This window comes from Montipora capricornis, chromosome 9, assembly GCF_036669925.1.
Source record: "Montipora capricornis isolate CH-2021 chromosome 9, ASM3666992v2, whole genome shotgun sequence".
NCBI lineage: Eukaryota > Metazoa > Cnidaria > Anthozoa > Scleractinia > Acroporidae > Montipora > Montipora capricornis.
The window spans coordinates 35,453,350-35,466,086 of NC_090891.1; the positions used below are offsets into that span (position 1 = coordinate 35,453,350).

General features: G+C 38.7%; 1 protein-coding gene across 1 annotated transcript in view; it reads left to right on the plus strand.

Annotated features, from left to right (window-relative positions):
- Positions 1 to 12,737, plus strand: part of LOC138015090 (E3 ubiquitin-protein ligase UHRF1-like) — a 33,283-nt gene that overhangs the window by 16,058 nt on the left and 4,488 nt on the right. Inside the window, exons 9-22 of the mRNA XM_068862007.1 lie at positions 727 to 809; positions 1,220 to 1,279; positions 1,514 to 1,587; positions 3,555 to 3,667; positions 3,926 to 3,959; positions 4,619 to 4,708; positions 5,337 to 5,444; positions 6,643 to 6,747; positions 7,857 to 7,963; positions 8,392 to 8,479; positions 10,201 to 10,275; positions 10,499 to 10,573; positions 10,701 to 10,763; positions 11,369 to 11,501. Of these exons, the coding sequence (XP_068718108.1) occupies positions 727 to 809; positions 1,220 to 1,279; positions 1,514 to 1,587; positions 3,555 to 3,667; positions 3,926 to 3,959; positions 4,619 to 4,708; positions 5,337 to 5,444; positions 6,643 to 6,747; positions 7,857 to 7,963; positions 8,392 to 8,479; positions 10,201 to 10,275; positions 10,499 to 10,573; positions 10,701 to 10,763; positions 11,369 to 11,501 (1,208 nt within the window). The remainder of the gene's footprint in view (positions 1 to 726; positions 810 to 1,219; positions 1,280 to 1,513; positions 1,588 to 3,554; positions 3,668 to 3,925; positions 3,960 to 4,618; positions 4,709 to 5,336; positions 5,445 to 6,642; positions 6,748 to 7,856; positions 7,964 to 8,391; positions 8,480 to 10,200; positions 10,276 to 10,498; positions 10,574 to 10,700; positions 10,764 to 11,368; positions 11,502 to 12,737) is intronic.

Consider the following 12,737-nt stretch of genomic DNA (forward strand, 5'->3'; position numbering starts at 1 on the left):
TCTTGAAAGCACGGGAAATTTGTGGGCGTGTCCACTACAATTTTCACTGAAATTTGGAAATCTGAGTAATTTTCAAGGTTTTTAAGTCATGGGCGTGACAAAACACTTTCAACTACAAAGTGAGGAAGAAATATGGCAACTGATACGAGTCAAAAGTTGAAAGTAATTATTAAAGATAATTGTTACTCATTTGTATTTGAGATATTTGCCTTATAATTAAACTAGGAAGGATTATACTCTTATTTAGTTTGGTTCATTTTCAGTTGTGGAGTATAGCAAAACACTCAATGATTGGTCCCATGGGAAACAGTGAGTTTTGTTTCTCCTTGACCCTCAATGGTCTTGAGGAAACAAAACTCACTGTTCCCCTTGGGACCAGTCATTAAGTGCTTAATATTAGCCATAGTCTCAGTGAAAGTCATAATAAATATTGCAGTTATGAGGCAACTTGAGCAGTAAATGCAAAAGAAGCCTGAAAAAATCCAGGCTTAAACCGTACTCACCTTGTGACTATGTAATTGCTCTGCACTTTCTCCACCATTTGAGCTATCAAATTCATCTGGAAGCTGGCCTCGTAACTGCAATGATTACTTTTGCTGAGACCTACAAACTCTGCAGCTCAAATATATGAAAAAAAATTCTTATATTCTTTCAATCATATAATTAGTAATTATAGTTATAGTAGTTTTTTCCAACTCTTTGTTATTTCTCTAAATTTATTTTAAGAACCAACACAGATGATACAGTGGCCCAGGAATGTAGACTCAAATTTATAGACAAAGAGATTTTCAAGATTGAAAGTCCTCCAGGTAATGTCATAACATTATGCCAAACATTTACAACTTTCCAACTTTACAAAAGAGTTCCCTCATAAATTATTTAAACCCATTTTTTTTTATTCAGCTGTGTCAAGAGACTAAATAAATTCAAAATTCTTGGATTTCATTTAAGTTCTAGACATTGACTATTAATTTTCTAATACTAACACTTTTCTGAAAATTTAGAAAAGAAATATAATAATTTACTGTTTATGCCAGTGGGGTGCAAATGAAACTTTGGTCTATTAAAGTTCACTGTTTTGAAATGATTTGCTCCTGTCATGTGCAAAAATATGTAGAAGACTATCTTACAAGATCACTAGTGTTTTCATTTTTGGCCTTCGCAAATTTTACTCTCTAAATTTTGAGTTTATTATTGTAGCATTTGTTTTCCCTTGCAGATCCCAGTAGTTTAGAAGAATCTTTAAGCTCTCAAAATGAGAAAAGTTCTCCAGCGAAGAGTAAGTAATTAATTAATGGCACCCTTTGGTATTTTGTGTGTAAACAGTGTACAGTGAACTCTTAACCCGATGACTCCCAGGGGCTTCACATTGATCAGTAAAATTGTCTGGCATTAGACAGAGTAAAATACTAAGTATGGACGGTTCAGGTCGGCTTCGGAATCAAGGGTTCAAGGTTGTACAGTAATCATACATTATTATGGGGTAATTCTTATTTTCTTGGTTCTACTTTAGGACAAGTAAAACCCGACTGTAGCTTCTGCAAGGATAATCCTAACAAACTCTGCAAGCATTGTAATTGTCATAAGGTAATGCTTTCTCTCAAGCTCTTAGGAGTGACTGTTTGTGATCAGGGAGTGAGTGCATGTTGTTGTGATTACAGTACTTTCTGAAACATTACCCTGCCAAATTAAAATTGTGTGGCTGTCAGACTGGAAGCACAACTCATGACAACATTTTATGCTATTTGTTCAGCAGTCTTCTTTAATATCTTTCAGTACCTGTATCTCAGTTTACATCTAATCAAAAATTTAATGTTGCATTTATCACAGTTTCTGTAGTCCAGCAGAGCTTACTTGGAGCAACTTTTCCCTGAGGTACACGTAGCGGCAACTAATCATTTTAAGTTCGCCCTATTTAAGGGAGTCCAGGTTGCTCTAAGATTCCAGATCCCAGCCCATGGATTCCGGATCCCACATAGTGGATCCTGGTTCCACACATGATCCACAATGAGTGTTCCAGACTCACAAGTTATGCCGAAATGGATCCTGGATTCCATAAAAATCTATGGATTCTGGATTCCTTACAATCAATTCCGGATTTGGATTCCAGATCCAAAAACCTTGCACTTGCTGAATTCCCGATTCCGGATTCCTTCACACTGGGCAATCAAGTGGTACCAAAACCAAGTATAGTATTTGCAAATAATAATATTATTATTCTCTCCGCTTGGAAAGTGGCTCTGGAATAAGAAAATAAACTGGATGGTGTAGAAAATTACAGGTCCTAGAAATGAAGTTTTCTTCCCTTGTAAAACACAATTTGTTTTAAAAATTGAAGCGCAGCCAGGATTAGGCATATTAAAATACAATAAAAAACGTTCTCTGGCTAAAAATTTTCAAAAAGAATATAAGCTTTCGGCTGTCGATCTACAGCCTTCCACGGATAAAACGTTGAATGTGAATTAGTGAAATATATACAGAAAAGGCGAGATAAAAATGATAAAAAGAACAGAGTAAAGGTATGAAAAATGGTGGCTATTGTTTAAAAAGAATTTTATACTGATTAGGAATCGGCTTAAAGTTATTGTCAGCATGCTTGGTAGAAGAGGTGTGCCAGGCCTCTAGAGTTTTCCTAACACGAAAAGAGCCTTTGTCTATAACTCGAGAATGGTTGAAATCAATGCGATGACCGAAAGACCACGCATGTTTCGCAATGTTTGACCCATTAGCACATGTTTTTACATTCCTAACGTGTTCTTTCTTGCAGGTTTCAAAGCAACGGCCAGTTTCACCTATATAACACCAATCACAGTCGGCACAGGGTATTTTATAAACCACGTTGGGTTGGTGTTCAATAGCTGGTCTGAATTTAGGAGAAAGGAATTCTTGTTGTAAAGTCTTGAGGGGCTTATTTACAACTCGGATATCGTGTCTTCGAAGAATTCTTGTTAGAGGTTGCGTAACACCATTGATAAAAGGAAGGACAGCAAAACCGTTAGGGTTCTCTTGAGGCGTAAACCATTTAAAAAACATGCCAACCAATTCTTCAGGTGAAGGGATGGCCGTTGCTTTGAAACCCGCAAGAAAGAACACGTTAGGAATGTAAAAACATGTGCTAATGGGTCAAACATTGCGAAACATGCGTGGTCTTTCGGTCATCGCATTGATTTCAACCATTCTCGAGTTATAGACAAAGGCTCTTTTCGTGTTAGGAAAACTCTAGAGGCCTGGCACACCTCTTCTACCAAGCATGCTGACAATAACTTTAAGCCGATTCCTAATCAGTATAAAATTCTTTTTAAACAATAGCCACCATTTTTCATACCTTTACTCTGTTCTTTTTATCATTTTTATCTCGCCTTTTCTGTATATATTTCACTAATTCACATTCAACGTTTTATCCGTGGAAGGCTGTAGATCGACAGCCGAAAGCTTATATTCTTTTTGAAAATTTTTAGCCAGAGAACGTTTTTTATTGTATTTTAACAATTTGTTTTGTGAAGCAAAGCCTTTGTGAGCATTGTAGGAATTTATTGAATTTTTTTTTTCCGCAGTGTGGTGGAAAGGAGAACCCTGGTGATCAGTTGTTATGTGATGAATGTGATATGGCTTTTCATATTTACTGTTTAATTCCTCCACTAAAAGCAATCCCTGATGATGATGAATGGTAAGTATACTGTTGTCTGTAAGTATGCTGCGTTTTGTGTGAAATATTTACACACTGGAGACTTGCAGACAACCAGATTTAAAATTCTGCTAATTTAAATGATACGGTAGGTGATTTCTTTAAGCTTAAACGAGGAAAATGGAATGGATAGACTCTTACATTGTTGACACATTTGACAAAAAAAAAGTCCTCACAGGCAGACTTATGATGGTATTTAACCTTTCATTCCTTTACCTTGCCAATTATTGTTGTTTACAGGTATTGCCCACAGTGTAAAAATGATACATCAGAGGTTGGTAAAATCTTTAGGAGCACACTGTGATTCATTTTCTTCAAGTGCACATACAATTGTACACTAGGGTTGTAGGTTAATCGGACAATTGCTCAAGATATTTCAAAGTAGTGTTTTTAGCGTAGTAGTCTAATGAGAAATGCTTGTAAGGTTAGTATTTTGAACTAGTTCATGGTTTCTGTAAAAAAGAGATTTTTTTGTCAAGAAAATTACTAATTTCTCATGCAAGTCTCCTAATTTCCTCCCATAAGGCTAGCCTTTGCTTGCAATAAGCAAAGCAGTATCTGCAATACTAAGTATTACATGCACTTTGCATAGTTACTGGTATATGGCAGTGTAAATTAAGTATTTTACCACAATTGCTTGTAATCTCGCAATCTGATTGGCTAATTTGCATTGGCAATAAGAGTCTAGACAAAGCTGCTGGCATTATGCTTGCATCAATTTGTCCCGCAATGCAATAGCCAATCAGGAACACTCATTTTGGAAAATAAACCAATCATATTGTGAGAAAGTTATAGACAGTGCTTGCTCTTTCTTCGTGAATCCACAACATTTTGACCACAGTGATGACGAATATCGTTGTCGATATAAGTACAGACAATGCTGAACCACTCTCGATTTGTTAATTAACTATCCTCTTTATTATTCACTTATAGGTTATCCATGCTGGTGAGAAGTTAAGGGAAAGTAAGAAAAAGCAGAAGATGGCATCTTCAAATTCAACTGCAAACAGAGACTGGGGAAAGGTGGTGGTCTTCATGACATAATTAAAAAAAACGTTCTTGTGTAAGACTCGTTAAAAATCTAAAAGGGAACCTCAACTCCAGCAAAAAATAAGTTACTTGTAATCCGAGGAAATAACCTAAGTCAATTTTTTTTTTAATGTTTTCAAAGAAAGCATTTTTAAGCAGTGTTGTTTTCCTAAACCTCTCCCCTCTCGCCTCACTCTTCCATGATCCATACCAAAACCTTAGCCCCCCCACTTTCAAACATACTCTGCAACCCCTGATCATTATACGTCAAAAGCATTTTGTGGCGAAATAAATGGGCAATTACCAAGCATGTCTCAAGAACTATCATCAATGAACTTTGTAGCCCTTAATTGTTTGTAGTTTTATTTGAAAACATTAAATTTTATATTATTGTTGTTGCTGAACTTGCTGCTGTTATTGTTGTTTCTGCTGTATGTGGATTCAACAATGTACATGTTTTGTCGTGGATAAGCATTACAGAAATGGAAGGGAAACTTTTTAACGAAAAATATTGATAAGAGATTATGCATGTGTTCTTAAATATGCCCCTCCCCCTCAAGTCTTTCGGTCATCTTCACTGCGATATTGTTATTGATGTTTGAATGTGTTTCTTTTGTTACAGGGTATGGCGTGTGTTGGCCGAACCAAAGTATGTTCAATTGTGCCGCCAAACCATTTTGGTCCTATTCCTGGTGTTCCTGTGGGTTCAGCTTGGAAGTTTAGGGTTCAGGTTTGTTTTTGTTTTTTTTATGGATACCTTCCTCTTACCGTATTTACCCGTGTATAAGTCGACCTTTTATGGCCTCAAAAGAAGCTCCAAAAATCGCCCTCGACTTATACATGGGTCAAAGATTTCGAGCCAAGTTCCAGCTAAATAATTTATTCAAAATAAACATCATAATGTGGTCGTTGGGCATAACAAACGCAGTGGACGAATACTTCAAAATGAATGACGAAAGACTTCAAAATGAATGTAATTAAGCAATTCCAGTTGAAATGAAAAAGGATTTGTTTTACTTTAAATGTTGAAGATACTCACAAGCACAAATATGAAATAGACACTGGAAATTTTCGTTTTCCAAAGGCGGAAAGCTCTAAAAAACATTCTTGTTTCTTCAAATAAAACGCGATCCTTCAACGGCTTAGTAACCTGGCACAATTCCTCGTGTTTGTGTGCAAGCATGATCGTCACTCGTGTTGCCTGAAAATGCTGGTTGGTAATGATTGTTTTTTATTCTTTATACAAACCTGGATGATTTAAATGCTTTTGCAAACTTTGTATTGTTTGGTTTATGAGTTTTGTTTCGTTTGCCATGTGAGAAATTATAAGTCAAGCACCAATTAAACCTTGCACATTTCGCATCGTTTTTGAAGTTATTTTCAAAGATTGACTCCTGCTTCTGTGATGTTGTGCTTATCCTCTAAAGGCCTTTATCCTTGAACAACGAAACAGGTTAGTTTGAGGTTTACATGTTCGATTTTCTGAGAACTTTTTCGAAATTCAAGGACAAAATACCCGCACATACAACAACCGCTGAACCACAAAACTATTAAGCATTTGAGGCCCTTAATTTTTTGTGAATCTACAGTTCCAGAAATCGAAGAATGCAAGATTAATATCCCATGAACATTTAGCAAAGAAATTAAGAAATTGCTTTTTTTCCATCAAAAATGGGGGGTCGACTTATACATGGGATCGACTTATACACGGGTAAATACGGTAATTGTTGCACATCATTTTATGTGAGGATCAAGGAGCACCGGCCTGGAAGAAACCAGCATCCAAAAATTAATAGTTATTCCCCTTCATGCACGTCTTACTGCTGTAATTAACCCGTGACAAGTTGCGTGCTCTATTCCAGAAGCCTTGGAAAAGGCTTTAAATTATCATTATGTACTGCAACTTCCATCCAACGTTATTTAATCAGGTCAGTGAGGCTGGAATACACCGTCCACATGTCAGTGGGATTCATGGCAGAGATGGAGATGGAGCATACTCCATTGTGTTGGCTGGTGGATATGAAGATGACTTGGTAAGTTAATAATGAGCAGAACATATCAAAGTGCAAAATGTTGTTCTCTGTTTATCACTCACATCAACAGTTTTTCATGTGATCAATTTGGTCATGTGGTGTTGGTGTTTTGCAGAATGTGAAAGAGAAAATGTATTTGAAATGCATACCACAATACTGTCGTTTTGCATTGTTACCATTACTGTCAAGTTCTTTCGAAGTGTTGTAGTCTGTGATGCCACAAGATTAGTTCAAAGAAGCAAGCAAGCGAAAAGGCAACTCAAGCCAAAGCACATGGCAATGCCCCTGCAAACCTCCCTGGAACCCCCCCAAATATCCCAGGCAACACCACTGCATTGGCTTGGTTTTAACTTTGCCTAAATTATATTTAGCCTCATTTAATGAAGATAACACTGAGTTATAATCTTTTATGAAAAATTCAAGTGCATCTTAAGGTGATTCCAAAGAAATAGAACTTGTCATAATTATATTAGGTTGTTAAAAAGGGGCTTCACCGTGCTTGTTTCTGTGGTATGACACCAATGAAATACCTCTATTTTTTAGGCCTCTTTTGACAATTGCCACGCACAGGTATTAGAGACCAATTTGGCTTGATTTTATTATGTAACCCATGGTAAATACTGCCAAGTCTGGTGTCATTCTATTGCTTATTCACTGACATAACAGAAAAATGCATTTGAATGCCTTTGTGAGCACAAAGCACTCCAAAATAGATTTAACGTAATAGCTGTTGCAATCGTTATTGCTTGTTGGGTACCATTCTATCAAATTGCCAAAAAACTTGCCATGCTGTAGATTGTTGCCGATTCTTTTACAACTCTATGATAAAGACAACGTTCTTAGCAAGATTATGAAATATAAATGGGGCTCAACGTACTAAGTCAGGAGAAAATAGCCAATTGTTGATGGATCAAGCTTGGTGTCAATGAAAATCACCCATTTTTCTTGCATTATGGCGTGCAAACTGATGATGCAAGAATATATGTACAGTAGTCTTCTGAAATGCAGACCAGGAAATCACATTAAAGGAACCCTCCACTGTTGATCATATAGTAATATCATAGGCCAAAGTTAGGCACCAAATTAGGTTTTCTGTTTTGTTATTGTAGGACAATGGAGATGAATTCTTTTACACTGGTAGCGGTGGCCGAGATCTTTCAGGAAATAAAAGAACAGCAGAGCAGTCATGTGATCAAACCTTAACAAAGATGAACAGGTCTTGAGCTCTGGCTCTTAGTAATCTCCCCTTGCACAACATAGTTACGTAACATAGCTACGATTTGCTGGGTTTACACCCATTTAATGGTGTTATTCAGTAATGTTTGTTATTGTAAGCAGCTTCTATTGTTTTAAGTCTAACTCATTGTTTCAATAGTTTAGTCTTTTGTTTTGGCTAGGGTATCAAGCTAATCACATTATATGATGTTAATGCTACATACCCTAGTCGTATAGAAGTCGCCCAGTATTCCGTGGTAGGCCTATTTTTTTACCTGGTGACACAAAGACTTCAAAGAATGCGAACTTTGTTGAAAGACTTAGGAGTGAAAATGACCAAGTAAAGTTTGACTGTGCATTTGTTTTCTCTGGATGTGCATTGTGATTACTTTACTTATTGACTATTGTGTGCTGTGAACATTCTTCCAGGGCGCTTGCCAGGAATTGTGCAGCACCTTTAAATGACAAGGAAGGAGGAGAAGCCAAAAATTGGAGAGAAGGGAAGGCCGTCAGAGTAGTAAGTAAATATCATTAACTAAATAGAGCTAGTTATCTGTCCAAACAACGAAGTCTTGGAGCGAACCAACATTACCAGCATTGAGGCCATGCTTCTGACCAGACAGCTACGCTGGGTAGGTCACCTGTCTCGCATGGAAGACACGAGATTGCCCAAAGCCGTGTTCAAACGAGACAGGGGCGCCCCTAGAAAGCGCTTTAAGGATCAGCTGAGGCGACAGCTTCGCATAGCCGAAATCCCGGAAAAAGACTGGGAAAGCAGAGCCAGAGAAAGGGTTAGCTGGAGGGCACTGGTAAAGCGAGTCGCGGCAGGATTTGAGACAACCAGGAAAGAGACCGCGGAGGAGAGACGTAGAAAGAGGAAGGCTTCAGCCTTTCGGAGCCCCCCCTGCCCAAGGATTCCCATGCCCAGGGTGTCAACGAGTATGCAAATCAAGGATAGGCCTTCACAGCCACCAGGGGGGCTTTCCGTCAGGGACAACCTTCACATTGATCTTCGGACTTGAGGAACCAGCCATCATCATCAGACTGAGGAACAGGATTGAGCACTCGCCTGCTGCCAATGTGACTGGCACTCTCTTCCCCAGCGCAGAGCCAAATATTGGTCGAAGGGTTCTTTTCACAACAAAGAAAATAATGGAAAACCATGCACACATGTAAACTAACTGTTCTGACAACTTTTGAAAAAAAAAAACAGCAAACTGTTAACCTTTCAACAATGGAACCAAAGGCTCCTATCTTGGACGAGATAAAACTGCACTGTTTCTTCACGAAGAATGTTGGAACAATTGTATTTATTATAGAACGACTTCCGTATGACCATGAAAAAAGTGTTCGCAATTTGTTTTAGGGACCAATGTTTGGCAAGAGTAGAACAAAGCTTACCCTTATTCCAAGGAAACTCTTAGGGTGCATTCTTTTGGGGCTATTCCAGTTGTACTTATTCCGGTTTACGAATAACAGAATACACGGAATACCAATTCCCAAAAGAACGCATCTGCCGAACTGGTTCCAAAAGAACACGATTACCGTCTATTCGGAGTATTCTTATTCCGGAATGGTCCCAAAAGAACGCGCCCCTAATATAGGCAGTAAACAGTTCGATTGCCCAATCACGTTACTGCATTTCAAATGACTTTAAAGCGAAATGCCGATCGCTTTCCAGAAAGTTCCATGGAGAGATGACGTTGTTTGCATTCGCGTTCGCTAAGCCAATGAAAAGTCGCGCTCGTTTGTTTTTGTTCGATAAACCAATAAAATGTTTTGCATTTTTGTTTTCGTCCTGTTTTTACGTTTATTTTTCAAGGTCATGTGTAAGTTGCTCTGTCTTCAGTTGCTTTGTTGTGTAAATGAACCTTAAGTTTCTTGGTTCTGTAATCTCCTGACCCCAGTTGTTCAAACGACGGATAGCGCTATCCACCGGATAAATCACTATCCACTGGATAACTCAATTGGGTTTGCTAGTGTTTATCCGCTGGATACTGATTTATCCGGCGGATACTTATTTATCCGCTGAATACTGATTTATCCGGACTTATTTATCCGCTGAATACTGATTTATCCGGTGAGTGGCGCTATCCATCGTTTGAACAACTTGAGCCAGGTACTCCAGTTTTCTACTCACAAAAATAAGTGTTGTTTGATTTGCAAAAATGTTACCTAGCTTTATTTCAGTTAAAGGTCAGTTTATAAGCTTTTGTTTTCTACCTTCCAACGTTGCAGGTAAGGAGCAGTAAACTTGCCAAACACTCGGAATATGCACCAACTGACGGAAATAGATACGACGGCATATACAAGGTATGTCATGCTAGTACTGCAAGTTTAATGGCATCTTGATGATGATACTCTTACTGTTTGTCTCCGAAACCAGGTTTCCTCATCAGGGTTCCTCGTGGTTTTGGTTAATTTTGTCACAGCAATAAAGTCAAGTGACTATTTTAGCGTGGGCTGTCAGCCAAACCAGAGGGAAAAAGTTGCTTTTTTAATGTGTAAACGTGAATAATGTTGCTTCATCTATCAGGTTGTCAAGTACTGGCCAGAAAAAGGGAAATCAGGGTTTGTTGTATGGAGGTACTTGCTCCGCAGAGACGACGAGGTAATGAACAAGAGTCTTTTTAAATTGATTCCGCAAGATAATTTCAGCCTTGCGTTTTCCGTTTCGCGATTCTTAATCCGTCTCTGTCCATCTTTGTAGTTTGCTAACTCGCTCTGTGTGTTTACAGACCCCTGCACCTTGGACAACAGAAGGAAAGAAGCTAATAAATGAATTTGGCTTAAAGATTGTGGTGAGGAGATACTTAACAGTTCTTTCTTTTAGCTCATTTGACTGATTTCCATTTTCTTCTTACTGGTTCGAGGCAAAATTCCCGTTGGCTTACTTGTACATCTTTCTGTTTTCCTCTGCCCTGAGCATTACAGCGGTTATCAGTCACATGCGCCCCTCGACGACATTTTTTCATATTTCGAAAGTAAATTTAGGTGGACGTCAATCAAATGTTTCCATGACGAATTCAACTGCTTCCAAGAGAACAGGACTATTGTCATGGAAACATTTGATTGATTTTGACTTGTTGTGTTGATTGTTAATTTCACTTTACAGTGTCCCCAATTAGTGCTCCAGCGCTAAATCTACTAGATACTTAAATAAAGTTCCTTTCCTTTCCTTTCCTTTCCTTTCCACCTAAATTTTAATTTCGAAATATGAAAAAAATGTCGTTGAGGGGTGCGTGTGATTGATAACCGCTGTAAGACAGTATGAATAGTCTGGATATAACTGAAATAAAAAATATTCATGGTTTTGGTCAATTTTTTAAATCCTAGGACAGCATAATTTGCATGACGCATCCTTTGTATTTGAATGGCAAAGGTTTAGTCTTTTTTTTCTTCTCAGTATCCTGAAGGGTTTTTGGAGGCACAAGCAAAGAAAGAGGAAGAGAAAAAGAAACAAGACAAACATAAAGAACAAGAGAAGGAATCTGCAAAAGGCAAAGGGAAAGCAAAGGGAAAGAGAAAAAGGAACGAAGGTTTGTATTTATTGAACAAAGCACCTCGACTCCTTATCTCAAGTTCACTTGTTCGAGACCCATCTCTGTCACCATGTTGTATTCTTAGACAAGTAGACTTCTCAACATCGCGAAGAATGACAAAGATGCGTCTAAGCCAGTCGCTCGTCATTTTAATCTCCCTAACCACTCCAAACAACGCATGGCCATTTTGAACGATTTTAGAGCAAAGCAGACTGCTCGCAGTCTATAAACAAGAGGCTTTGCTTCACATTGTCTCTAGAGGGGTACCGGGGACATATTCCTAGGGGGTAACGCTACGATGGACTGGCATCCCTTCCAGGGGAGTGTGTACTCTCGGTCGCTTTATGCTACAGAAACGGTATAATCTCCGGGTCGTGTGAGCCCCCAGCGGTTCTTTGTAGGACTTTAACTGTGCCTTATTAAGCCTCTCATTGGTGGGTTCGCTTAAAGGAAGTGAGCTTCTTTCTTCCTCTTTCTTTCCTTCTTTGCGTTCGCTGGGCGGACGAGTACGGGAAAAGACACTTCTGCCAGGGGTCAAAACTCGCTTTGATCCAACCGCTGCCCACGACGTTGGACGGCACTGTACAAAGCGCGTACCCCATTGTATGTTTGCTGACCGTGACTTGAGCCTGCTGTGTCTTGCGCTTTCCTTTACAGTAATTCCACTGTTGTTAAGTGAGCCCACACAACATGTGAAGTGCCACGAGAGGATTCGGTCGTGAGTAACCGTGAATTTCGACCCGTGGCAGAGTTCTCTTTTCCCGTATTCGTCATCCCAGTGAACGCAAAAGAAAAGAGATCTCTGCTGGCAGGGAACTCTTCGCCGTGAAAACGACGATAGTACATGTACATTCAACAACATCTTCTGAAACTCTAAGAATGAAAATTATGCACAAATTCTGAAAACTGAATTGGTGTGGACTCCATTGAAGGTTAGTGGAATGGAAAATTCGTCGTCAGTTACTCGCGTCCTCGACAAGACTTAACTTAGCAGGGAACGACGAAGAAGTTCAAAACGAATGCATAAATCTTGGCCAACCCGTTGGAGACTTAAGATCCAAGTTTACCTTGGAGTACAAACTACAGCTTCATATTTGGCGTCAAGCGTTAAGAAGTTGGGACAGTTTGAGTTAAGCGGTAAAATGCGATTTAAAGATCTTTTGTTTTTGCTTATTAATCCTGTTCTATTTTGGGAAATGCCACTTTTAACGAGTTGATGTTGCATCGCCTAAC